At 28.7% G+C, this 27,287-nt stretch overlaps 4 protein-coding genes across 4 annotated transcripts; 2 read left to right on the top strand and 2 right to left on the bottom strand.

Moving 5' to 3' along the window:
- Window positions 1-1,431: 1,431 nt before the first annotated feature.
- LOC126854190 (protein takeout-like) lies at window positions 1,432-3,208 on the bottom strand. The gene is made up of 3 exons (XM_050600640.1): window positions 3,123-3,208; window positions 2,547-2,787; window positions 1,432-2,348 (listed from the first exon to the last, which is right to left on the bottom strand). The coding sequence occupies exons 1-3, from the start codon at window positions 3,196-3,198 to the stop codon at window positions 1,907-1,909; spliced, it is 759 nt and encodes a 252-aa protein (XP_050456597.1). The 5' UTR covers window positions 3,199-3,208; the 3' UTR covers window positions 1,432-1,906.
- An 830-nt stretch (window positions 3,209-4,038) lies between these two features.
- Window positions 4,039-6,882, top strand: LOC126854145 (uncharacterized). Its single transcript, XM_050600563.1, has 6 exons — window positions 4,039-4,863; window positions 5,054-5,323; window positions 5,449-5,712; window positions 5,862-5,988; window positions 6,074-6,229; window positions 6,726-6,882. Exons 1-6 carry the CDS (start codon window positions 4,039-4,041, stop codon window positions 6,845-6,847), a joined length of 1,764 nt encoding a protein of 587 aa, XP_050456520.1. The 3' UTR covers window positions 6,848-6,882.
- Window positions 6,883-8,825: 1,943 nt separating this feature from the next.
- Window positions 8,826-13,709, top strand: LOC126854173 (circadian clock-controlled protein daywake-like). Its single transcript, XM_050600619.1, has 4 exons — window positions 8,826-8,993; window positions 11,843-12,223; window positions 12,709-12,858; window positions 13,144-13,709. Exons 1-4 carry the CDS (start codon window positions 8,933-8,935, stop codon window positions 13,290-13,292), a joined length of 741 nt encoding a protein of 246 aa, XP_050456576.1. The 5' UTR covers window positions 8,826-8,932; the 3' UTR covers window positions 13,293-13,709.
- A 269-nt stretch (window positions 13,710-13,978) lies between these two features.
- LOC126854171 (protein takeout-like) lies at window positions 13,979-18,808 on the bottom strand. Its single transcript, XM_050600617.1, has 6 exons — window positions 18,648-18,808; window positions 16,435-16,475; window positions 15,892-16,094; window positions 15,554-15,725; window positions 15,271-15,420; window positions 13,979-15,144 (listed from the first exon to the last, which is right to left on the bottom strand). The coding sequence occupies exons 1-6, from the start codon at window positions 18,671-18,673 to the stop codon at window positions 14,990-14,992; spliced, it is 747 nt and encodes a 248-aa protein (XP_050456574.1). The 5' UTR covers window positions 18,674-18,808; the 3' UTR covers window positions 13,979-14,989.
- Between the last annotated feature and the right edge of the window lie 8,479 nt (window positions 18,809-27,287).

The following is a 27,287-nucleotide window of genomic DNA, read 5'->3' as shown; positions in this document are numbered from 1 at the left end:
ATAAGAAAATTAAAAAAATGATTTTCTTGATTTATAAAAAGATTGAACCAATGATAATTTGATTAAAAACAAATTAAAATATTTTGTAGTTACACTTACTACATACGAACTAACAGATGTTATTATACAATTTAGTGATTGCATTATAACAAATGTCTTATAATATTATTGTCATTGCTAATTTAAATTAATGTCTGAACTGACGTATACAATTTAAGGATAACTATAAATCTCTTTTTTTTATAATTATATATAATACATAATTTTATTAATCATTCAATAACTGCTCGCATTAAACTGTGAATCAATAAAAAAATCAATTATATTGTTTTTATTCTACAATGTTCGATAGCTCATTCGAGCATAACTTTAATCTTTCTTTGTGTTTTTAAAAGTAAGAATTGTAGAGTTAGAATAATTTCTTTTTTACGTCGTTGAAACGTAAATAATAATTAAGCGTGAAGCAACTAGAATTTTAGAACTCTTTAAAGAAGGATTGCGATAATTACATAATAATATGATTATGTAGTTACATTGTAAGAGATGAGTTTGTCGCGACGAAGAGAAAGGGGAAAAATGTAGGGAAAAAGAGAGAGAGATAAGAGCATTGCAATGAAAAAGAATGAAAATGGAAAACAGGACTTTTGCGTAAAACAAAGTCGCTTTACACAAATGCAAATTGTTAAAAATAAGAATTGTCTCATATATATATATATATATATATATATATATATATATATATATATATATATAAAAGACATATATATGTAACACTATTTTCTCAAATAAATAAGTTATAATTAGATGTCGTTTCAAGGAAGTTCGTGAGAATCTGACATCCTAAGAAATGATTTTCGAATATACTTATCTGTAATAATGGTTAATAATTTGAAGGGGCAAGAAACTTTTATATCAAAGAAGATCATAAATATAATAATATATTTAAATTATATAATATTTAAAATATTTGAATATCTAAGATATTATTAGGAAATTATTTATATGTAGCAAATATTAAAATAGAATTATCGAAAGAATATTTCACGACATACAAAGTAATCTATTGTAATTGGTGAAAAACAGAATAAAACATGATTCCTTAGATTGCATAATTTAAGCAACAAAATTAATTAACAAAACGTCGAATGATAAATTATTGAATTAAATAATTTAAGTAATAAAAAAATATATACAAATTTATATATTAATTAAAAATTAGAAATGCGAGGAATAAAATATTTGGCGTAAAATTATTTTTTGTAAAGCGTTACATATTAATGTATATATAAATAAAAGATTATAATTACATATATAAATAAGAGAGTTTGATTTTAAGAGAAATAAATATGTATGTTTATTAAAAATATAATTTATATATATATATATATATATATATATATATATATATATATATTTGTACATATATTAAATTATACTATTAAATATTATATTAAATTAAATTATATAAGTTAACGCGTAAATTAAAAAAGGAAAGTATTTTAATTATATAATACATTTCACTTAGTTTATTTAATAAAAAGTACACAATGTATATATTTGTAGTGGTATGTAATTGTAATAGGTGATTTAAATACCGAACTTGTTCTTGTAACGCAATAACTTGGCTTTGACGTCAATAAAAGTAAAGTTATAAAAAATTAAAATAACATCTAACATCTATCGAGTACCTTGATGCTAATAATATTAATTGTACATAATTCTGTATTACGATATCTATTGTAAGTCTATGTACAAGAACTGTCCAGAAAAAAACCGAACGATGTCACCGCATTAGGGCGCTTTTTTGCTTTCTTTATAGACAGCCTTTGTATATAAATAGATTTATCTATATTTAAAACTTTATAAATATCGGTAAAAAAAATTAATACGAAACGACTATGTATATTTAGGGTGGTAATAATGTATCGAGCGGAAACTTGGAGTAAATCTTATTCGAGAACGTTTTAAATATGTCTGAAACGGTATTCTCGAGAGCTGGTTTAATTTCGGCCGCTACAACTTTCCAGTTGTCGTTTAAAAAGAGGTTCATAGCATTGGATAAAGTACCATCGCCGTTGAATAAATTATCCAGATAAATATTGGCGTTTCCAACATCGAAGTCTACGTAAAAGTCGACCACACGATAATGAATCTCGCCAGTTTTTTGAGATTGATAACGTTCACCTTGAACAGTAGCTATCACTTCGATATCCGTGAAATTACCACGCGCCAATCCGTTTCCCGTTATTGGTAGCAGCATGATCCTTCCGTTCATATTGTAGCGCGCGATCATTTCAAGACGTGGAAGGTACAGTTTCAATCTAACGCGATCCTTATCAATATCAATTCTGAAAAAAAAAAAATGTTATATAAATTCTGCGTGCAAATAGAATTTATGATATGAATAATTTTAACACATAATGATATGAGTCAAAATTAAAAGTTAAGTAAATAAGAAAAGTTTTACAAACTCGGATTTTTGCAGGATAAGTTTTGTATAACTCATTTTTTTTTTTATTTTAATTTGATTTGAATGCGGGACTTACTTGACACTCTTTAAGGTGAAATTTGTTCCACCTTGAACCTCGATATCAGTATATGTCGATGTGATGGAAATTGGACCAACTGCTTGGCTGATTTCAATTTGTGGTACGCGAAGTGGCTCACAAGGTGGTATTTGTAATGCTGGAATGCCCGTTTTCAGATAAGGTCTTAACGAGTTCACGCTTTGCTTTACGCATTCGTTTAGATTCGGATCATTGCGGTGACATATCTTCAGGAATGGCGCTAAGAAGAAAATAGATATATTTTATTTGTAATTTTTCTTGCAAATCTTTTGTTGTTAAAATATGCTAATAATGTAGTGATTAACATATTAATAGTATAATATTTAACATTTTAAACAAAATATACAAATTGTTAGAAAATAAATTAACGAGATTTGATATAGCATACTACTCTCTGTTATAATATTTTATTAAAAATTCTTATGTATGTAAAATTATATTGGATTTCGAAAAATTCAATATTTTATTAGACACTTATACAAGATAAATTATTATACAATAATATAATCAAATAAATGAAAAACTATCTTACAAAGCAATCTGAGTTTTACTTACGTATATTTCGAGCTCTCACTGTGATAAAGCCAACTATTATCAGCAAAAATGCAAATATGTTCGCGCTTGAGTGCATTGTGGCTACGATGAAGTCCGCAAGCAAAATAACTCATTGATGCGTTGAAATGCTGAAAAAAATTTTACAATCGATTATCGCAATGCGCTGATCGAGCGATTATAATCCCCCTCTCACATTGCTCTCCTTTATTTACGAGTTAATGTGCTTGTTCGACATGAAATAACTTGCGTTCCATTTTTGTGGTGCAATTTCTGATTTAAGTTTTTCAATGTCTGTATAATTCTCGATAAAAATATATTTATTTGAAATTTTTAATCTCCCGCCTAACAGAAGGCCGTCCGAGGACCTTGCTCTCCATTATGTCACCGCGTAATAGGAGAATTTAAGAAAATGTGCGTGCCGAAGAAAATATATCAACGTCTGACTAAGAGCCGCTTAATTAGCCAGCATCATATAAGATTGGTCCATGGCCCAGATCTTCCATGCCCTTCCACTATAAATCGACTATAAAAACTTTGCGCGAATGCATCATCGGCTTGCAGTCGACAGTTTTGCTCTAAGTTTGTTCTAGACATTTTCAATATTTTTTGATTTTGTAAAAAATTGTTATCTCCAAGATGATCGTCGAGTATTAAAAACGAGAACTCAATATATATTGAATCGAATGTTAACGTATATGATACTTGTATGCTTTCTGCTGATATTCATTATTATCAGCATTATCTTGGTGTTGATTTATAAACCAATCTACGTTTGGGAGATCGATGTGCCTTATTGAAAAATCAATTCTGTTCAATCTTAATAAGATACGACAAATTCGATATTTTTATCGACGAATGAAGTTGGCGGAAATTTGAAAATCACTGTCGCCACCAAATTATTATTTGTAAAGACAAAATGCAAAGATTAAAGTCACAGAATATCTTTCATATACTTTTATTATTCTCTACGATAACTTTGACGAGATGCGCCTTATTAGAAATGTCCCGGGTGCTCTGGAACAAGACGGTATCAGGTGATCTGGCGAAGATACGCAAGCTGGATCCGTTGAGAGTGCCGGTAATCAAAGTCGATCAATCCGAGGGTGAGACCAGTTACAGGGTAATCCTGAGGAATTTGGAAATTGTCGGTCTCAACGAATCGATTTTGGAGAGCATCCACGTCGCTCGCGGCCGAACTAAATCGGACTTGAGCGAATTCGAGGCAGGCTATATGAGCTACGGCAATATGAGAGACGTGGATTCTATCAGATACAGATTCCATACCATGATGAGAGAACCTGATATACCAAAAGGAAGTTTCGAAGACGTCGTTTCGCCCGTGAATCGAACCGTTGATATCAAACCGTCTTCGCATTATCAGGAAGCTCGTTTCGAAAAGCAAAATAGTTCCAGAATGTTTGAACAAAATGAACAGTATAACCGACGGACGCCTCTTCGTTCCGATGACTTTCATAGAAGCAGTTTAAAAGCGTCGAGCAATTTTGAGACAAAAGTCGGGAATTTCGAAGATTTCAAGCGCCCGACTTATGTTCAACCTATTTATGCACAGAGAGCGAGAGATGTTCAAGGTTATCAGGGAGGTTCACGAATCAGTGAAGACATAATTGATTGTGAGAATACAAAGGGTTCCCAGTTTAGAGGAAATCAGAAAGGCAGCCGGAAATATGAGCCACGACAAGACGCCAATGACAGATATGGAAAAGGAATTGAGGATGTTGAGGTTTGATTGGGGTTTATTTAATTGTTTTTTGTATAATTCGAATAATTATGCGTTATAAAATTATTATTGTTTGTATACATTACATAATAATTTTACGTAAGCCTCCCGCATATTTTAGACTGAAGTAATGTTAGTGGTAGTGTAATTGATATATGTAGAAACTTTCAAACAACAAAATTTATTAAAACAGGTTTCTGCTTCGGAAACAGTCGAGACTAGGTTGAAAAATCAGGGTGACGCAAGAGCGCCTACGTTGTTTAATAGAGAACAGTCTTTCCGATCAAACGTTACACCTTCGAGCAACATTAAATTATCGAGAAACGTAATGAGAGAGCGAACGGGTTACATCGATATTGTCTACGCGGATGACAAAGCTAACGGAAGTATGAGACGTTTCGGTAACTTTGGTAATAATCCCGTAGAAAATCGACAAGTATATGGGATTGAGGATGTCATGAAGGTATTTTTTATTTTCTTTTATTCGTGTATTTTTTTATTCTTTTCCCTCTCTCTCTCTCTTCCTCTTTCTTTTTTAAGTTATCAATTTTTGTGCAATCGCAAAATATTTTGAATTCTCCTATTCAGGACATTCGGGAAAATACAAGATTTATTATTCACAATTTTACGGAAGGCGAAGCCTTGAGGAAGAGGAATGACATGTTTAAAGCTGCAATGGAAGCTAAAAATTTAAAGAATCTAACTAGATATGCGAAGGCTTATCAAGAGCAGCAAGGATACTTTGAAGAAGCAATGCAGTTGATCTATCATTATGGTGGAATGGACGCGAGAAATAATAATCTAAATGATACGAAGAGAACGAAGCGAGCGCATCCCGAAGAAACTGATAAAGTAAAATCTAAATATTTTATTTAAATCCACACATTTTGAATTATTTAAGAAATTTTTTTCAATATTCTCTGATGTATTCATGAATTAATAAGAGAGGGAAAGAAAAAAATTTGTTCCTACATCTTATATATTCTGAAAAAAAATTTTAGGACGACGGGATGCTTGTCATTTTGAGAATTCGCGTCCCGCTGCTTCGCGTGAAGTCTCAATACACGCTTACGGGAAAAGTAGGAAAGGAGATGTTACGTGGCAATGGCCTGTTTACCGGAAACTTTAGTAAGAAATAATCGAACGCAATACTTTTCATGAGATTACGCGCGAAAATTAATGAGAATTTGTCACATTTCTGTTGCTTTAACAGCCGACGTAGTAGGCGATTTTACACTAGAACTAAAGAAAATGGACGAAGAATTGATGATTGTTCGTGCTGCTAGAGCCAAATTGTCCGCCAAGGACAAGAAGATCAGTCTTCAGGGTATGAATGAGGCAGGACCGGTGCAAGTTATTCTCAATTATAGTAAGTACATGACGATTATAAATAACATGCATCCACTCATACAAGGAAAACGATAAAATAGCTATTAACTGTCAAAATACATCAACCGGTTGCTTCGAAGCCGGTCTCGATGATTACGTGAAGTCACATTTGTGTTTGTTACGCGACTGTCGCACTGCTCTTCCGTAATTGATAGAATGAGAAGCCGAATTCTTTCTTGGAAAGTAACGTCGATTCGCTACATGACGATATCGGGCAGATGTCTTGTCAATTATATAAACGATGTATAAAATCTCAAACGAATAATCGAGCGGCGCATACAATCGTGCGAAATTCTAAAATCTCGCGGATATTCTGAGATATCATAGATTGAGCTGACCGATTGCATATATCGAGGGTTCACGTGAGAGTAAAAGTCCTCCTCACTTTCTTGCGAACGCGACCGATCGGATCCGCAACTAACCGATCCCGCGCGATGTTAATCTCTCATTTACGCTTATTCACTTTCCTCCGTCAGGTTTAATGGCTGCGGAGGCAGTCGCCGCAATGCTTGCAGATGACTTTGCCACTAAGGGGCTCAGCGAGAAAACGACCGACGCGCTGATCTACAAGATGTATAAGAATTTATCCGTCAATTAACCAGTTTCCACTTGGCCCATCAAGTGTTTGGGACAATCGAGAAATTTGCATCTTCAGTAATGCATTTTTATTCGTCAATCCTGAGCGTATACATTTAATCTATATTTAATATATATTAATATTTAATATTAATATTTAATATATATATATATATATATATATATATATATATTATTTATTTTATTTATTTTCTTTCTTTGTTTGGTGAGAATTTATCATGACGTGTTTTATTATTTATTATTATTTTGGGATGTTTGTTTGCTTACACGTATATTTATACTTTGCAATCCTTTGCTTATAAACAGTTAAAGAATGAAACATTTATACATATATTACTGATTGTGATTATGATAATCGTGAATGTAAATTAATTCTGCAATTTTGTGTTTTATTAAAAAATTTTAATTAATCCTCTTTCCCTCCATTTTTTAGTAATTTTAATTTCTTATATTACTTTTTCTATATGAGCATTATTCTTTGATCATTTATGTATCATATAAATGATTATTCTATTATAAGTTTTGCTACAAATGTTATTTTTTAAATCTTGCGCATTACGAAATGAAAAATGATTGTGTAAAGTATGCAATATAATGACGGTATGATAATGATAAAATTTAATTCTTCATAAACACTGGAGCGAGAATTATCATTGTAAGTCTGAAAATCAAGTTAATCATAAAAACTTGAAGAACAGAAAAAAATATAAATGATTAGTGAGAAATGATATCATACGCACAAAAATTATCAATTATAAATGGAAATCTTTTTATTTACATGCAAAAAATTATTTATTGAAGTCAAAATGAGTCAATCGGGAATCCTAAGCAATTGCTTATATAAAGAATTATTAGCAAGAGATTTTATGTTTATTAAATACGATCGAGCAAATCTCTTTAGAAAAAAGGACATCGCGGATCGCAACCTTGGCCTATGGCCTGAAAGTTCTTGTCGACATTTTCAGCTTCAATATCATAATTTTCAACGTAATTTTGCATGTTTTATTTTACGTTTAATTCTAATCTTTTGTATTACGCATTCGCATATTTGAATAGATATTTATTAGGTTTTCATGTGTTTAACAATTGGCGGATACAAGCAAGATATTTTATACGTAATTTTATTTCAAATTAAATATAAGTTAAGATATGTTTAATTATTTAATATTTTATAAACGGCAATGTCGAAAATTTATCAAATTTACCGATGAAAATGTTTCAAAAATTGATATAATGAAATATAATGCGCTTATTTCGATAATCTGACAATTAAATATGAAGATGACGATGACAACATATAAGAGTGCAAGAACTGTCACTTGAAATGTTGAGTCTTAAAAATATTTGACAAATAAGACATATGAAATGAAGCCAATTTATCAAGTCAATAAGTTCTTCAAGCATCGAGCGAAAATTGCCAGTCAAGTCAAGAGGGCAAAAACACGTTATGTCGGTAATAGAAAACAGCTGCATGTCCAGGAGAATCACTGTTCTCGAGTCTAAGAGCTAATGGCTTCGTTGTTAGACTAAAATTACTCGCGAAATAATATGTAGGTTTCTTTCAATCCAACTCCATCAGCCGCGTGTGTCCAGAAAGAAATAATACTTCATATAATAACAATGGCATTTCGAAAGTAAACGATCTCGTCTTGAAACCGAGATGCGTAATCTTCCACGTCTCGTCCTCATCCTTGGACGTCGCAAAAAGGTCCGCGTTCATCATTTACGAAGACGCCACGAGATTGTAATACTCCGAGGTACTTTACAATTTCCCGTAATTTCAACGTATGTAAGCGTGTAAAGTTCACCGTACTTATACGTGTGTCGAGATTAGCTACGGCCCTGACTGAGTTAAAAGGAGGCATTCTACCATGATAAATTCACCATCACCGTCGTCTAAGTGGGGTGACACCACACGCGGAGAAAGTGCACTTTACTTTATATATATTCACGCGACGGGGCCATCGTACGCATTTTCGATATCGCTGTCGCTAATTGCGATCGTACATATCTCTAGTGGAGAATAGAATCTTACAATCGTGAATCTTGCCATCTCACATACATACGCACCAGGATCACCGAAAGAATGATGCTAATCGGATTCGTACTGTTCGCCATGTGGATCAGGACTTCTGTATCAGAATTGCGTGAGTTTATTTGTCAAGAATAATATAATTAATATTCCTGAGTATATGTAGAATAAAAAATCAATAATTATTTTATTTGTTTCGTAACTTATACATGGATAATGTATTATATGTATATAATTATGATCAGACGTATAATTAATATAATAGCGACTTTAATCATATTATATGCTATCCTTTTTTATACTTTATACTTTTTTTTATGTTTTTTACATTAATAAATAATGTATTATAATTTGAAAATAAGTTACGTATTGAATATAACAAATATAATATCTTGAATTATTATGTAACTGGAAAAAAGATCATTCTATATACAAAAAAAAACTTGAAATCAAACAAGAAAAATGTTTTCACAAAGCTTTGTTTTCGCGAAAATTCATCGAATTATATATTAATCAATTGATCAAATTTCGATTTTATTTTGTATGTGAATAAATTTTTCTTTCGTGTTTGTGTGAATTACGTTAATAAAATCATAAGCTTTTTCTATTATTTGCTATATTTGTCTAGAGATATGCGCAAAATCGAAATTTGATGAAATACATCTCTTACGAATTTTTAATTTTCGAATATTTCATTTTCTTTGAAAATTATCATACATAATAAAAATTTTCTTGCATGTTCTCAATATATTATTGCAAAATTATCTTCTTCTTGATTGTTACCATTCATTGCGATATATATATATAATAAGTAAGAGCTGTGATGTGTTTAATTATCTTTTGCGGAAAATCAATCACATATCATTTGAATATCAATCACATAATTTAAGAACAAGAGTTTTTATAGAAAGACTTTTTACGTTACAGCCTTACATATTCTATAGAAATGTAAGGCTGCAACGATATGAAAACACATTACGAGAATGTTTACTCAGAAATGTATAAGTAAGGCCTTTGGTACAATTATATTTAATCGATACAATTTTAAAAAGTGATTTTAATAAATATATGCCTGATTGAGAAGGCTATTCCAGGAATGCTATTTTAGATTGTTATGTTTCAATAATACGTAGACTAGTTGCGATTATAAAATTGTTTAACCGAATTTCAAGTGTCTCTAATCTTTTTAAAATAATTTTCTTATAAGAGTGTTAATATTAATTTCTTCGCAGTAACAATGAATATGTAATAAATCTACAAATAGTTTACAGATATTTGGGTTAATAGAAAGTCAGATATGACACCATTAAGAAAAGCAATTGAAGTTGCAAAGTATCGATGCATCTTACATGCAATTTCCGATTAACATATAATTTATAAAAGTATGTCAACTGTCATTGAGAAATCAATAGAAAACCCGGAAGTATTGCGACATTACCGGATAGATAATGCTTCTTACGTGGAACGATAGTGATCGTTACTTTTACATGTTGCATATATGTGACAATGTCATCTGTAATTTAATTTAGCATTTTTACTTGTAGGTAATAGTTTTCTTGTCAACGCTCTAGCTTATGCGGTGTAAAAAACTATAATTTTAAATTTCTTGTTTTAACAAGAGAAATCTGAAAACATTATTTTGTATTTTTTTCTAGCATTATGTGTCATTATATCTTTTATAACGAGCATATAATGATAGTAATAAGTGCTAGAAAAAAATGCACATCATTGTTGTGCGCAATCAAAAAACTAATGCTTAGTATTTTTATAATATATTATTTCAGAAAAAAGGGAATAAAATTATTAAATATATTGATAATTGATTAAAAAACATCAAAATAGGAATGATAATTTATTAAAATAGAGATTTCATATTTTAACATACATACATGCCTACAATGCATAAATTAAATAATTAATGAAGAAATTTATTGAAATATTGTTTTTCTATTCAAGATGCAGTTGTCTTTGTGTTTTTTAAAAATTAGTTTAAAATTAAAATAGTTTTAATATTATTATTATTAAAACATTTTACTATTTATTATATCATCAATCATTTACTTCATCAATTTTATTTCAACGATTTTACAAGATCATCTCTTGATTTTTTTTTTTTTTTATTTACCTCGCCAAATATATTGCCACATATTTTTTATTGCTTAAACTAAATTGATTTATTTTCCATTTGCCGATCCTTTCTAGAATATTTATGTACGTTGTTTTTTTCCGATGTCTCAATACGACACACAAGAATTCACCGTGTACTAGATTTCGATAAAAAAAAAAAACTCATTCGCCAATCGCCTTCGTAATTTCACTTTCTACTACCGTCCACTTTCGATTTTAGGCCTAGCCGCATTGATTGACCAGAAAAAGTCGCTTTCTTAATCATCGTCGAGTTCTTATCATTATCGCGTTCGCTCAACCGGCGTCGCAACAGGGCGCAATACCTACAATCACTCATCGCCTTCAAAGATATTTGATGTCTATTTTTTAATACGACGACATCATTTATCTTAAAAATAATTACGATACAATCAACTTGCAAGCGTCTTTAATTCTATAAATTTTCTTTTGCTCTCTAAATTATTTGAATTGTTATATATTACATGCAGCTTTTTTGTATCAATTTAAGAGTAATTTTTGAACAAGATATATAATTAAAAATTTCAACAATGCGTCTTATATTTTTCTGAGAAGTCATTTATTTTCAAATTTATAAATGTTTGTATACGCTGCTATTTATCAGATAATAATTTTTTATTAATTGATTCAGAAAGTCTTATAATTATGTATGAACACTTGTTATATGTATATTTATTAAATCTTTTTTTCATGAATTTCAAGTTTATTTTTAGATCTTACACTGAGATGCATCTATGTTTTACTCGATCAATTTTACGATTTATTGTAGTAAATTTATTAACATTAATATAAATATTAGTACGCAATTGATGCTTTCAGCTCCTGGAGTAACATCATGTCCACGAACAGACAATTTGGCAGAGTACAACAAGTGTATTCTTAAACAGCTTCAAGCTCTCACGCCGCTTCTTGTCAAGGGAGTGCCCTCTTTAAAGTTGCCAGCATTAGATCCTTTGTTTCTGCCATCTTTGACAATAGATAGGAATTTAGATTCCTTAAAAATTAAAGCTAATATGAGTCAAATTCGCGTTTATGGCGGTACGAATTATGTTGTGCGCGATCTTAAAGCAAATCCCAACGATTTGACCGTGTCTATTAAGGTTCTAATGCCTCACATTCATGTGAACGGCGAGTATGACGTCCAAGGAAGATTGTTGCTGCTGCCTTTAAGCGGACTAGGCAATTTTAAAGGGAATTTTAGTAAGTTTTCTATGAAATTAATCTTATAAAGAGAAAGAGAAAGAAAGAGAATAGGAATGATTTACGATATATTAATACCTCAATGTATTAAAGTTTGATTTTATGATATGACAAATCTAAATGAAATTTGACAGATAAAAACAAATTATATGTATACAATCAATGCGGGATCTAAATATTTAGTCATTTATAGTTAATCTAGATTTTTTATATCATTGTGCCGTCTTTTTATTCTTTTTATAATTTTAGTAAGTTTTCTATAAAATTAAGCTTATAAAGAGAAAGAGAAAGAAAGAGAATAGGAATGATTTACGATATATTAATATCTCAATGTATTAAAGTTTGATTTTATGATATGACAAATCTAAATGAAATTTGACAGATAAAAACAAATTATATGTATATAATCAATGCGGGATCTAAATATTTAGTCATTTATAGTTAATTTAGATTTTTTATATCATTGTGCCGTTTTTTTATTCCAGCTGATACTGAAGCCCAAGTAAATGCACAAGGCAAGGAAATTACCGATAAAGATGGCGTGCAGAGAATCGAAATCGACAAATTTGTTACCAAAGTTCGCGTCGGTGATGGAAATATTAAACTAAAGGCACCTCCTGTTCACACATTAGCCGGTAAAGATTAAATTATCTCTAAAATTTTGCTCAATAACTACATAACAAATTTCAATATTAAGTATACTCGAGACAATATTTCGTTGAATTCTAATTTTTAATTCTTAAGTAGTATTGATAATCTAAGAGCACGCAACAGGAAATGTTGTAATATAAATATCAAAAGAGAGATGAGATGACGGCGCGTACTTTTTCAAGATCAATATTTGAACTTTTCGTCGCTAATATATAATCAACTATTTTTTTATGTTAAATAAATCTGCCTATCTATATTTTTAATTTCAGCCGAAGCCGCTGCAACGTTTTTTAATTCCAATCCCCGGCTAGTGTTGGACATAGCCAGTCCAATTATTGAGGATACTGCCGCGACTGTGAGCAAAGCTCTAGCCGCTAGAGCACTCAGTGTTCTTACTAAGCAAGAACTCGTTCCTTAATTTTTATATAGTTATCGAATCTTGCTCGGCTCGTCATAAAAAATGCGAATATTGCGATAAGTAGGTGATTTAATATAGATTTATTCGCTTTTTTGTCTTATATCATTTTTATATACATTTCGTTGGCTAATTGGTAAAACATTGTTGTCTCATTTCCAAAGAAAATCATTTATTTAATTACGCAATCGTGAGACATTATTTGTTTTCACTTTAGTATGTTGCGAAAAGTGAATTGTTACTTTATTTAAAAAAGATACGTTATATACAAATTGATTAGCTGACGCTCACTTTTTTGTTTATTTGACAATTTGTTATTTGCATTTTGTATATTTTATTGTTATATCTAATTTTATTAGTAAATGTCGTATATTATATTATTAGATGGCACTTTCTCTAATAAAAAATATTGTAATTGTACTTTTGCACATTTCATCTTTCCTTCAAAATCGAGATTAAATCGCATATACACGAAGTGTATTGATTCAGAAAAAGAATAAAATTTTATGTCTACCAAACTCATATATATGATAAGTGTTCTAAAAAATTTTGCAATTACGATATTTTTGGCTGAAATCATCGATATATTAGAATCCAAAATCTTAATTATTAACGTATATTACGATCCGTCTATATTATTAAATGATTGGAAAAACTAACAAAAATGAAGTGTTGAAAAATCATCTGCATTTATATGTGATAATCATAAATGTATTTAATTCAACGATGAAACGTAATATATGATTGGGCATAACAACTACAATAACAATTCACATCAGATTATTATAACTAGCATTTCTTCTCAGAGAAATGCATTGCATTTCTGCTCCCTTATTTTAACAAAGTTTAAGTTGTAGTTACTTGCGTAACTTTGGCACGTGTAACAGACTTAATAAAGTGCAATGTGTATCCTTTTGCGTAAAAATTTGATATTATATCACTCGATATTATATCATCATTTGATATTATATTTAATTTAATATAAATTTAGTGGAATTCTCTCTTTCGTATATTTTTACGTAATTTATTATAAAATCTTGTTTTTAAGTATTTCTTTTTTTCTAAGATATAAAATATTGTTCATTTTATGTGTATGTACATTGTATTATGCACATACACACAATACTTTTAATGATTTAATTTGACGATTTTACTAATTTTACAATTTTATGCTAAACTTTCTCTCTTCTTTAGACTTATTAGATTAGTAAATCAAAAGTAAGGTACCTGAGATACACTTTTAACTTATAAAATATAAATTATATGATACTCTTATGTCATATTACTCTTAATTAATACTGATTGCCAATATATTGGTAACTCATTTGGGATTAATAATTTAGTACTAATCTATTATCGTATAAAATACAATAATTAAATCACTTATACTGAAACATAAAATAAAATTAAAAAATTAATAGTCTACAAATTTTTAAGATAAAGATCACAATTTCTTTTACAAAAACAGGATTTCTATGACATAATTTGCATGGCAATCAAATATTAATAAATACAATTTGTGCATTATAACTTACTAACACTTAAATACTATTAGACATACCACATAAGAACAGAAATATTAATTAAAGTTTATCAAAAGTGTCGCAGTCCTTATAATTTAAAAATCAAAAAGTAATTTAAATAAAATATATAAATCAAATTAAGTTTCAAGTAAAAATAGAGATTCAACAGATAAAGGATTAATTATTTGGAAATAATTCATCATATGTGAATGCTTCAGTGATCTTGTTGGCGACGTCGGTAAATAGGTCTGCTAAGGCTTCTTCTAATACCGGCTTTATCTCGTCCACCAACAAATCGCTATTTGCATTTAAAACTTCATTGCTCGCTGGTCCTGAGTTAAAAGAAAGAAATCAATTGTTATGTATGAACTACTTGAGTTGCGTCATAAATTTCTTAAAATAAAATATATATATATATGTATATATACATATTATATAAAATAAAAATTTAAACATACCGAGAATTGGATCGCCATTAAATAAATTGTCAAGATTGATATGGGCTTTATTTATAGTGATGTCAAATTTCATTTTTTCAAAGACCACATACGACTTATTATTTCTAACGACTTTGTGAGACTTCAAGATGCAGTCACTATGATAACCCACTGCAAAATATACGACGGAGATTAAACAAAAAGATAAACATTTCTTTCATCGCACATCTTTTTCTGTGACAATGATTTTATTTTTATAATATTTAAATGAAAAATTGTAAAAAATTTATAAGCAAAAACTTACGGAAACTTCCAGTAAGACCTCCTTCTCCAACCAATTTGAGCAACAGAATTTGCGCATTTATCTGATACTTTCCCCGAAAATCGAGCTTATCGAAATCGATTTTAAAGGTAAGAGACACCGTCTTTGGGTCAATTTTTAAATCTCGGATTTTAAACGTGGAAGGTCCAAATACCTATTAGTATTTTTAATGAAAAAAATATTTTTCTTATATTATTTAACGAATAAAAAATTACATATCTGACAATATTGTACTTTTATAATTTCTTTTTTATCAAATGTTTAATTATTCTATGTATTATTCTATTATTAAAGCTATTATTTTTCAGCTTTATACCAACCTGAATGTTCGTAAGATTAATGTCTAGTCTCGCACCGTTGGGACCTCTCGCTAGACGTATATGCTTTAGGATAAGCGGTTCGATTGATGGAACATTTAATTCTGGAATTCCTGTGACCAGTTTGCTTCGCAGTTGCTCAATTGAATTAAGTATACATTTATTTATTTCTGGATCGTTTCGATTGCATACCTTTATGTATGATGCTATGAAAATGCAAAACACCAATTTGCAAATTTTTTTTACGAGATAATTTATATAAGCTATTCGAGATGTACAATTGTTAAAAAAAAAATTATTTTATTCTTAATCGCATATTAAATTTATGAAGGCTATTTAATATGTGTTATACATATTACAATAACAGCCTCTATTATCTGTCATATTAATCATATTAATCATATTATACGTGTATTTCCTTATAATTACAACATGTAATCTAGTTTCTAATTCAAGATATAATACAACACTTATTAATTATATATTATTATTTACAATTTATAAATAATTAAAAAATATTTTAGAATTTATAAAATGTGTACTCACGTATTGCAGCGAAGGCCACAGTAAATAACGTATAAAACAAACTGAAAGAACAAATTGACAAAATATATAAAATTTGAATTATTAATATAAATAGGCTAACAACATTTTTAAAGACTATTTATTAAAATAGAGAAGGATTGTTATTATTATTTCTTTTTTTTATTGACTCTTTAATATATGCACACTTAAGGAATATTTATATCGAGAAAAGGTAGTATGAAACGATAAAAGAATCGAATAAAGACAGAAAGCATATTTAAATAATTTAAAGGCGAAGGCCAGGGATTATGTAAATCTATGTGTATTTAATTTTGCAGCTCTTCTTCTAATGGAAAAAATATGTAAAAATTCCAAAGAAGAATTATATGTATATATAATTAGTTTTTTATATATTAAATCAATATTAAGGAAATTAACTCTTTTGCAAGTATATCTGTTTAAAAATATGTTGTGAGAGACTTTATCTTTCTTAACAGTGTGAATTTCTCAATTTATTTTCTTTCTCTATCTATTTAATTATACCAGTTTTTAACAGAAGAACGAAAAGGAGATAAAAAAGACAAAGAGAAAAGACTTTAAAAAGAAAGAGAGAAGAAAAAATACAAAATTCAAAAATAGATGGTAATATTGCTATCGAAAAGTTAAAAAAAAATAATTATAGTGTACTGAAAAATATAAAGATATAATGATTATTATCTAAATGAGGTAGATTAAATAAAAAAATTGTAAGTTATTTATATATATCTATATATGTGTGTATAAACTTTAAAAAGTGTTCAGTTTTATTTAAAAATATCAAATATTTTTAAAGTTAATTGGAAATATAAAAAAAAAATTTTCACAAATTTAAAAAGTTTCTATTCCTTCTACTTTTGCTTCACATACATATATTTGACGTAAGACTTCATCGTGATTTTTAATATTTAAGCTTGCATGATGGGTGAAAGCGAAATCAAGTGCAATTTTTCCTCATGTTTGATACGTATCAATTATTGTAAATATGTAGGAAATTATATGCTTAGCAATAATATGATTGTGAAGTAAATGATACGTTACGTTTAATTTATTACAACAAACATAATTAATTTGAAATATAGTACTTAAAAGTTTTGTGATGTCGAATTAATGAAAAGTTGCAAAAGGATGATTGTTTTCTTATTCAATTAATTAAAAATAATTTATGACAATTATCGCGATGCAATGTTACGCATACTAAAATTGAATTAATATTGCACGTATTGTGCGTGATAACTCAACTATGAAAGAGAATTATTATATCGCGATTATTTTATTGTAAATTTATTTGGCACGCGTGTCAAGATGAAGGACACTCAAACAAAGAGAAAGAGCTTGCTGCCACGCTATATTTTATGCTGCGCATTATGTCGACTATATGAGCGATTTCCATTTGCAGCGTCAAACAGCATGTTTATTTTGATTCTGCTTCTATAAATAAATTATTATAGTAAATTAAATTTGTCTTAATAGCAAAATCCGTATATCTATTAACATAAATTTAGGCACTTGTTTTTTTCATTTTATCAAGAAAACAATTTTAATATTGTATGATAATCGATAACGATAGCGATGGCTTGATCATTTTTACATTAAATATGCTTTTAAAAAAGTATATAAAATTACATAAACAATAAATAAATTATTACACTATGAATAATAAAATTATTTATAAATTGAAATTGCAAAACAAAAACCGATACTAGTCCTCCAATTTAAATAGAATTCTTTGTCTTTTAAATCTGATATTAGGAATTATATCCGAAATTATGCGGACATTACAACTATGATTATTTATAAAAGCTCTTAGAATCTCAACCTGATATCTCACATAATATCAACATCAAAAATTACAAAGCAGCCAGCTTGTTGATTAGAATAATGTTTATTTAAATATAAAAATAGCACATGCTTACAAAATTTAAACTTTCTTAATGTTTCGATCATCATATCAAATATAACGCACATGGTAATATTAATTTTAAATAAAACATAATATTATTTGTAAAACATATTTTTTACAAATTTCTTATGTGCTACTTTTTATTTCGCGATTTTGGCTTGTTTGGTTATCGTGAGATTTTATCAGCTATTTTGGAATTTTTACGATTGGTGAAACAATGAATTGAGTTAATTAGAAGATTGTGGTGGAGATAAGGACGGTGTATAATGAACTAAATAGGTCATAATTAATTTACCAAATACGAAGAACGAAAGCGTGCATGGTGGCTAGTTTGATCGAGGACGATCCGAGGCTGGCGACTCTGACAGAAGCTCACTTGACAATGGTCAGGGGATGATGTGATACTCGCTGTTCTACCTCAGCAAGTAAGACCCCTCCCAATCGTGCAACTCGGTTAGTTGCACTTTTACATTCAGTTGATTGCCTCGTGCCACTTGCCTACCATTGGTCCACTGCTTCGTGTATATCGGTGACGATTGGACAACACATTTCTCGAATCTCGTTTTGTAGGAAATCACGACACTGCCGTCGGTATCGTTCTTTTCACTCAAGCCGTGCTCGTTCTCCCTCCGTTCTTTCTTCCGTCCAAGATTTTCGCTCAAGTAGATTCACGAACCGCACCGCGCGTGCTTGCCCAAATACCGTTGATACCCTTTCATCTCGGGTAAGCTGAAAAGCGGAGTAAACCGGGCAAGGTAAACGCAATACGCATTTCGAAGCATGTTCCGATCATGTGTTAACGTTTCGTAATTTCTCTTGTTGGAATTGCAACTCAGAGTTTGTTGTCTAATAAAAAAATTAGACAAATTAATCACGCGACAATATAAAATCGACGTGTCACTATTTTTTTCTTTTCTGTCACGATTTCTATTTTCTTGTTGTTGAGTTATAATAATTATTATTAGTTATAAGTTCGTAGCACACTTGTCAAACTAACAAAATAGAATTTCCATAATAATAGCTACATGATATCATAATATTATGCATAGATGATATCATGATATCATGTAGCTATTATTATGGAAATTCTATTTTGTTAGTTTAACAAGTATGTTACGAACTTATAACTAATAATAATTAATATAACTCTCTCTGTAAATAACAATTTTATTCTTGAAGAATTATTCTTTTTTTATATTAATTAATTTGACACAATAAAATTGAACTTGAAATGTTAACTGATGTCCATGAAAATTTACGAAAAAAATTTACGAAAATTGATAAAAAGTATCATGTTTACTGTATAAGTATTGCGTGATTTAATAGTAAATTTTGTATTCGATTATTCTATTAGAAATGTGATGAAATAATACGCGATATATTTGTATTAATAAAATAATCTTTTTTTAGCTATTGCAAGAATAATTACTATACATGCGGATAGATAATATTAAAAATAAAATGCGCAACATCATTGAGTAATTAAAAATGAGATAGGTTGTGAATATCAGAGAGAGAGAGAGAGAGAGAGAGAGAGAGATCATCATAATATACTATGTTTTTCTGTTTAGGAGATTGACCGTGATCTTTAAAGCAAGGTAAAGATGATTTTATAATCAGATAACATTATACATTGCAATTGTTCATTGTGCTTCAACGATGAATATATCAAATTTACGTTTCACATCGCATATAGCTCATAGCTTTTGTTTAAAATTCTTGTCATGAAAGTACGTGTGATGTATCGCTTGACATAAATGGAATATATCCTTGGACTTTGGCGTATAAAGATTACTTCACGTAAAATTCTTATCAAAATTTCGTATCAATCGCATCAATATATTTTGTATAATCAAAATTTTTAGAAAATACCTTATGTTTAAAAATATATTGGTATATAATATCAAATATAATATCAAAATATAATATCAAAATATAATATCAAAATATTATATAATTAATAATAATTATAAAAATGGTTATCTAGTAATAATTTTAAACAGGTATGTGTATATATTTATATACATATACATATATATATATATATATATATATATATATATATATATATATATATAAATCTTTGTTTGTGACAGATACTCTTCCTAATTTAATGTGCTAATTATTAATCTGATATAATGATTGCATTGATATATAGTCGCGTTGTGATATATAGAAAAATTGGTATCCGCTCGTGTAATTTCGTCGTTCTCATTAAAATTAGCGAAAGTAGTAAAATGCGGCGACTAGCGACACTTGAAAAGCCGCGATCCGTAACACGACTCAAGTCCACGTTTCGTGCAAGTCACGTGTGCGCCGATCTGCATCTACCAACGGTGAGATCTGTGGCAATCTTGAACACCAACTTCCTTACATACATACATACATACATATATATATATATATATACACACTTTTTCTTCCTTTTTTTTCGCTAATTTTCTAGTACTATAACATAATGTTTTTGTCCGATACACGCAATTTCTTAAGAATATAACTCGCAAGCGCATAAGGAAATTTTCTCAATCGCTTCTTATTTTCTAATATTTTTATTTATCAGTTTAGAATAACGTGCACTCTCTTTGCGCACATAATAATCAAAAAAAATTTCTTATATTAAATATTTAATTTTGAACAGCTATTTTTACGTTACTGAAATATGCATACACCTGTTGATTTTTTTACTCTTCTCTGTTATGATATATGTCGAACACCTTTACTTTTTAACAAGAAGGAAAAAGAAACAGACAAACCGAGACAGTAAGAGAAACTAAAAATTTTCTAACTCTATTTTAGAGAGTTATAATTTATTTAACTATTTAAGTTAGATATTAAATTAACATATTTTTGCACAGTTTTTTCTCTTGTTTATTCACCGATTAAAGATTAAAAAAGACTAGCCTTAATGTTAATATTATAATGTTAATATTGTTCCTTTTTTATGTGGTCTGGCAGATATTTTGTTCGGAAAGTAATCGTCGCGCGTACATCTAACAAAGTCACACGGTTATATGCATGAAAGAAAGGCCACGTGATTAAAATCAACGCCGCACATTACGTAAGCTCATTCATCATATAAATAATAAACGTGATGATTTTGTCTCGAAAAAAAAACATACCTTTCATGAAGGTGTCGCATCCATTACAATGCCGTCATCTGCCACGATGTCACAATATACTGTGGAAAGTTCGGTATACACCAGCATGGTTCATTGCAGTATACACACACACACACACACAATCCTTACATACATGTTTGACATAGCAATTGCTGTTGCAGTGAGTTGAATGCCTGCTGCGTAAAAAAGAAAAATCACTCGGCACCATTCCTTCCTTCGTCCTTGCTATTTAATTTAGAAGAGGTGCATGCATCACACAAGTCGCCAACAGATTGAAGTAGTGAGTGTCGGGAGCTACATATACAGAGTGTCCGAAAATTCGCGCAACATCCTTTAAGGAAAGATAGAGAGTGTTATTCTGAACAGAAAAATCCTGTATCATTTTTTTCTATAACGCTTAATAAAAGAGTTATTATTGAGTGAAGTCTGGCCTATCATCGCTGATCTTCAGCCGGGCGCACGTTGGTCATAAACTGTCATAAACATCTGACATGAGTGCTCACGCACACTACCAGGACTTGGCAGCGCGGCTCACCGACCTTGCGTCCAGCTAAAGATCGGCGATGAATAGGCCAGACTTCACTCAATAATAACTGTTTTATTAAGCGTTATAGAAAAAAATGATACAGGACTTTTCTGTTCAGAATAACAGCCTCTACCTTTCCTTAAAAGGTGTTGCGCGAATTTTCGGACACCCTGTATATTATGCTATATTACGTCATTATGCTATAAATTGCAGGTATATCAAGAAACACGGTAACATCATCACGCCAAATTTATACGTAAACATATAAATTCAATGTCTTGATAATGCAAATATTAAATGTCGAGAGTTACCGTTATCTCTTTATCAGGAATTTCTACGTCAAATATACTTTCGATTAACATATCTTAAAAACTAATAATATCCATCGTAATAATAAAAATAATGATGTGCTTTTCTTATGTAATATTAAAGATTGCGACTTATTTCTCTAACTAAAATTGATGTAAACCAAATTTAGCGTGACAGACACGAGAATTTTCTTGTGTCTGCCACGCTAAATTTTTTCATCTATTTCTTGTACGCGCACATTGATCTTGTCTTTCAAGTCACGTCAGTAGTTGCAATATGACAGCAAACATGATAGCGCGTTAAATTATAATAACACGGGGTAAGTGATACGTCAAACGTTTTCGTATTAATTTTACAAATTAAAATTATAATATTTTTTATGTTGAATATTATCTAATTAATGTGATGAAGAGATGGGAATAAAATATATTAAATGAGAATAAAATATACTAAAATTTTAAAATAATATATGATTTAAAAAAAGTACCATGCTTTTTAAAGTAATTATTAATTCTCTAATATGCTAGCACATAAGAAACATTGTGTAAACTATACTTTATTTTGTGCATTCTTAATTATCGAGTCTTTTCTTATATCTCTTATCTGTAAAATTTCTGCATTTAAATTAAACATCATTATGAACTTAACGTAAGAGCTATCTTGCTGAACTACTTGCGCAACTTCTTTGCATTTAGTAGTTGAAAATATTAGCGGTAAAAGTTGCTCTTCTTTATTAGCAGAGGAAAGGTCGATTGCAACATTAACATATTACATGTTAAAAATGAAACAAAATAAAATCATAATATAATTGTGCATGATCCGCAGCTCAACTATCGAAAGAATAATCGTTGATGAGTTGCACTCTTTCTCAGCAATATATGTATATTGCATAATAATAAATTTTATTTGTAGATAATTTTTTAAGAAATAAAATACAAATCTGCGCCTTCTGATATTATTATATATTTCATTACATATATACGTAATGAAATATATAATAACGAAATATAATATCACAAATGCACAGTATATATTAGATTTAAACATTAAAGTATAACATCAAGTAACTATATATATATATATATATATACAGTGTCCTGAAAATTTTGACACACCCGAAGTGTGAAGGTAGATTGGGCCAAACTGAGTCGAAAAGTTCTATACCACCTATTTCGCAAAATTTGCAATAAAACATTTTTGCGTTATTAATTAAAATATGTGAGCTAATAAGCGCGTTGGAAAGCGATACGCCGTTATCGGCAGGCATTTACGACGGATTACTTGTGCACGTTTTTTAGCAACGAAGATATTATCTAAGCAAGAAGTGACAGCATGACTCCATCTCTCGCTTAGATGATGCTTTTGTTACTAAGAAACGTTACACAAATAATCCGTCGTGATGACCGCCGATACCGGCCTACTGCTTTCCAACGCGCTCATTAGCTCACATATTTTAATTAATAACTATTACAAATTTTGCAAAATGATATAGGACTTTTTGACTCAGTTTGGTTCAATCTACCTTTACACTTCGTGTGTGTCAAAATTTTCAGGACATCTTGTATATATATATATATATATATATATATATATATATATATATATATATATAATAAAAATATTATATAAAATATATATTAAATTAAAAATTATATTAAAAATATGGATCAAAGTAATATTTTCTGTTTAATTCTGTACATGTTCTTTCGATTTCTGTTAATGCAATTCTTACAGGAAAATCAGGTATATATTATAATGATTGAATAGGCAATTAAATGTTTTGCATGATAGTTGCAAACCTATCATGCATACATTGTAAATAACCAGTTATCAAAATCAAGAAAAACAGTTGTTTTTATACATTAATTATTTCGCATAAAGTGGAGAACTTCCTCTCGTATAATTATAGTTAAACCAGCTCTAAAAATCACATATATATATATATACATAAGAAATTCTGCGCATTTCAAAATCGGCAATGTTTGTTTCTGTGTTGCACATATAATGTTTGTAAAGATTTTTTAATGTATCTTTACATTTTTTGTTAACTATGAGATATCTTGTTTAGAAAAAATTATTCACATGTTTACAAAGAATTATTCACATTTGTTGTAAATATGAAAATTCTCTTGAAAAATGAATATCATTTTTTACAATGTAGTCATATGTTGCATACCATTTTTTGCTTCGTATATTGATATACATATTTTTTTGATACTCTTTAATTATTTGTTATTAATTGTAATTATGTTTTATTATCTGTTATTACTGAAATTGAGAGGAATTTGAATGGAAATAAAATTGCAGCGAAAATATGCAAACGCGTATTTTATGTTTTGATACGTTACATTTTAATCTAAATAAGATTCTGTAAAAAAATTATAAAAATGACAACTCTTTATTTCATAAATTTGATTTGCTGCAACAGTGTGATATATTCAGTTTGCGCAAAGTCTATACTAATATGTAGACCGAACACAATAGAAGTGTTGAGATCATTAACTTAAGTTATACTTTTACGTGCAGTGTACTTTCAAGATGCTTTAACTTTAAATTTTTTAAATGATTTGATATTAATATTCCGCTTATTACATGTAAACTAATATATGTGCTCTCTTTTGTAGATAAAATTGAATCTCTCAAATTTCATTGTTTCCCATTTTTCGCGATGCTAATTAATTCTAACGTTGTGCTTACTTTTTACTGTGAGCAGCTGTCATTGTGAAATTGTGTATTTTGACAGTTTGAAAAGTGCTCTCTAAAAATTTTGAAGACCATGAATGAATAATTTTATTCATTATGGATAATTCTGATATTGATTGATTCAATGGCACAATAATGTCCAACATTCTATTCTCGTCTTCTTTTTGTACAGATATTTCACTGTTGCATACTTCACCTTTCTCGTCTAGAATAATAATTGCAAATATAAAATCAGATTTCAAAAAATTTGAAACTTTTTATAAATAATATTCAAATGTATATATATGAGAAAGTACAATGAAAAGAATTTAAATCCCTTATTTTAATTTATAATAATTAATAAATATACATCCGACATACTTTTATATCATATATGCAAACAAGTTAAAAAAATGAAATTAATTGAGCAATAAAAATCGATATTAGCTGAGCTGTGAAGATTAATTGAGTGATTACAATATGCATATTGTAATCACTCAATTAATTTTTACAGCTCAGCTAATATTAACGCGCAGTTTAGTTAATGTTTATAACTTTGTGTCGCATATAATTCAAATGCTTGACTTTGATATTTTTTATTTTAATTATCTTTTTTTAAAATAAGTAATTAAAAAAATTACTTTAATATTTTACTTGCGAACTATTTTAATTGTGTGTAACTATTCAAAAATTCAAGTGGAAGTTAATATATAATATATCATAAGTTTTGCAAATACATATATTACACATATTATCTATTTTTATATATATCTAATATATATATATATATATATATATATATATATATGTATATAGTATACAGTTATAATTTTACGTTTGTCATTAAATTTTACATACATACATATTATATATATGATATATATATATATATATATATATATATATACATATATACATATATATAATATGTATGTATGTAAAATTTAATGACAAACGTAAAAATTCATAACCGTTTAATAATTATTCCATTAAAAATATACAATATAATATATCCGATCTCTCTCTCTCTCTCTCTCTCTCTCTCTCTCTCTCTCTCTTTCTCTTTAAAAGTATATTCCGATAAATGCCACTTCTTTAGAAAAAACATTTACTGCGGTATTGTAATGTAATATGAATCATAATGTAATGTGAATCGTATCAAGAATATTTACGGAGAAGCGAAAGATGATAAACGAAGTATGCATTGAAGTTTAATACAACATTTTTCACCAATTTTGACGTATCACATTTTAATATTAATATTATATATATATATATATATATATATATATATATATATATATTTAATCAATCAAATAATCAAATTATATCAATTTTTTCAGAGTACGCCGTGTAAAAATTTAAATATTAAATTTAAATATTTTGCATATTCTGAAGCTTCGGAATCGTGCACCTTTGATGAAATGTTAAGGTCATCCAGTTATAGAATTATTTTTAGTCTTATGTAATAATACCGATCATTTATCGATTGCTGATTCTCACACAGTTCAGCTGCTATTAATTGTTACTCGCGATTTTATCTTTTAACATATTATAGACGCTGCGCATGAACTATAGAGATGATAATATAAAAAATAATATTAAAAAAATATCCTTATTATCATAGTAACTTTTAATTATTAAAAGCAAATATTTATTATTTAATGCTGTGCAATAGTGCATAGTACTAAATGATAATGTTTGATTCCACTTGAAAACGTGGAAACAAAACAAAAATTTTTTCATTTTTTCTGTTGTAAAAATATAGATTTATATTTGTACAAACTAAAGTTTTATTTGATAGTGGTATACAATCATCATGAAACGCAAAAGAAACTGTTGTTTATGAATTACTTTTAGAATGATAATATTTGCACATATGATAATATCTGCAATCTCATTATTACTGTCATACATTATTTATAAAATCTTGCAAAACAATATTTGCAAAGAAATTTTTAATATATTCTTTATAAATTATATTACAGATTACATGTTTAAAAAATAAACTTTTTGTATCCATTTGTTGTTTGAAAAGATATTTTGTTTTAAATGACATTCCAAGTTACTTTGTTTAAGTATCACAAAAATTTATTTATAGTATTATAGAAAGGAAAAATACGCGCAGACATGATGGCAAAATATCAGCCACATTTTTCAAATCTTATGTACATTTCAATACTTCAACAGAAAAGTAGGTTATAAATATATATTTACGCATGAAAACTTAAGTTTTATCTACTACATCTCTTTTAATTATCATAACCAAGACTTAAAAAATATCTTGTAAGATAAAAAA

This window comes from Cataglyphis hispanica, chromosome 13 (genome assembly GCF_021464435.1).
Source record: "Cataglyphis hispanica isolate Lineage 1 chromosome 13, ULB_Chis1_1.0, whole genome shotgun sequence".
Taxonomy (NCBI): Eukaryota; Metazoa; Arthropoda; class Insecta; order Hymenoptera; family Formicidae; genus Cataglyphis; species Cataglyphis hispanica.
Note: the sequence above shows the minus strand (reverse complement) of the source record. Positions and strands in the feature narration are given on the sequence as shown.

Excerpts from the sequence above, each read along its gene's own strand:
- LOC126854190 (XM_050600640.1), bottom strand. The coding sequence starts at position 3,198 with ATGCACTCAAGCGCGAACATATTTGCATTTTTGCTGATAATAGTTGGC. Across the intron at positions 2,788-3,122 it reads AGTGAGAGCTCGAAATATAC|CGCCATTCCTGAAGATATGT; the intron begins GTAAGTAAAACT and ends TTTTCTTCTTAG. Across the intron at positions 2,349-2,546 it reads TTCACCTTAAAGAGTGTCAA|AATTGATATTGATAAGGATC; the intron begins GTAAGTCCCGCA and ends TTTTTTTTTCAG.
- LOC126854145 (XM_050600563.1), top strand. The coding sequence starts at position 4,039 with ATGCAAAGATTAAAGTCACAGAATATCTTTCATATACTTTTATTATTC. Across the intron at positions 5,324-5,448 it reads GGATTGAGGATGTCATGAAG|GACATTCGGGAAAATACAAG; the intron begins GTATTTTTTATT and ends TCTCCTATTCAG. Across the intron at positions 5,713-5,861 it reads ATCCCGAAGAAACTGATAAA|GACGACGGGATGCTTGTCAT; the intron begins GTAAAATCTAAA and ends AAAAAATTTTAG.
- LOC126854173 (XM_050600619.1), top strand. The coding sequence starts at position 8,933 with ATGATGCTAATCGGATTCGTACTGTTCGCCATGTGGATCAGGACTTCT. Across the intron at positions 8,994-11,842 it reads GACTTCTGTATCAGAATTGC|CTCCTGGAGTAACATCATGT; the intron begins GTGAGTTTATTT and ends TGATGCTTTCAG. Across the intron at positions 12,224-12,708 it reads CAATTTTAAAGGGAATTTTA|CTGATACTGAAGCCCAAGTA; the intron begins GTAAGTTTTCTA and ends TTTTTATTCCAG.
- LOC126854171 (XM_050600617.1), bottom strand. The coding sequence starts at position 18,673 with ATGCACGCTTTCGTTCTTCGTATTTG. Across the intron at positions 16,476-18,647 it reads GCTTTCGTTCTTCGTATTTG|TTTGTTTTATACGTTATTTA; the intron begins GTAAATTAATTA and ends TTGTTCTTTCAG. Across the intron at positions 15,421-15,553 it reads AGGTCTTACTGGAAGTTTCC|TGGGTTATCATAGTGACTGC; the intron begins GTAAGTTTTTGC and ends TATATTTTGCAG.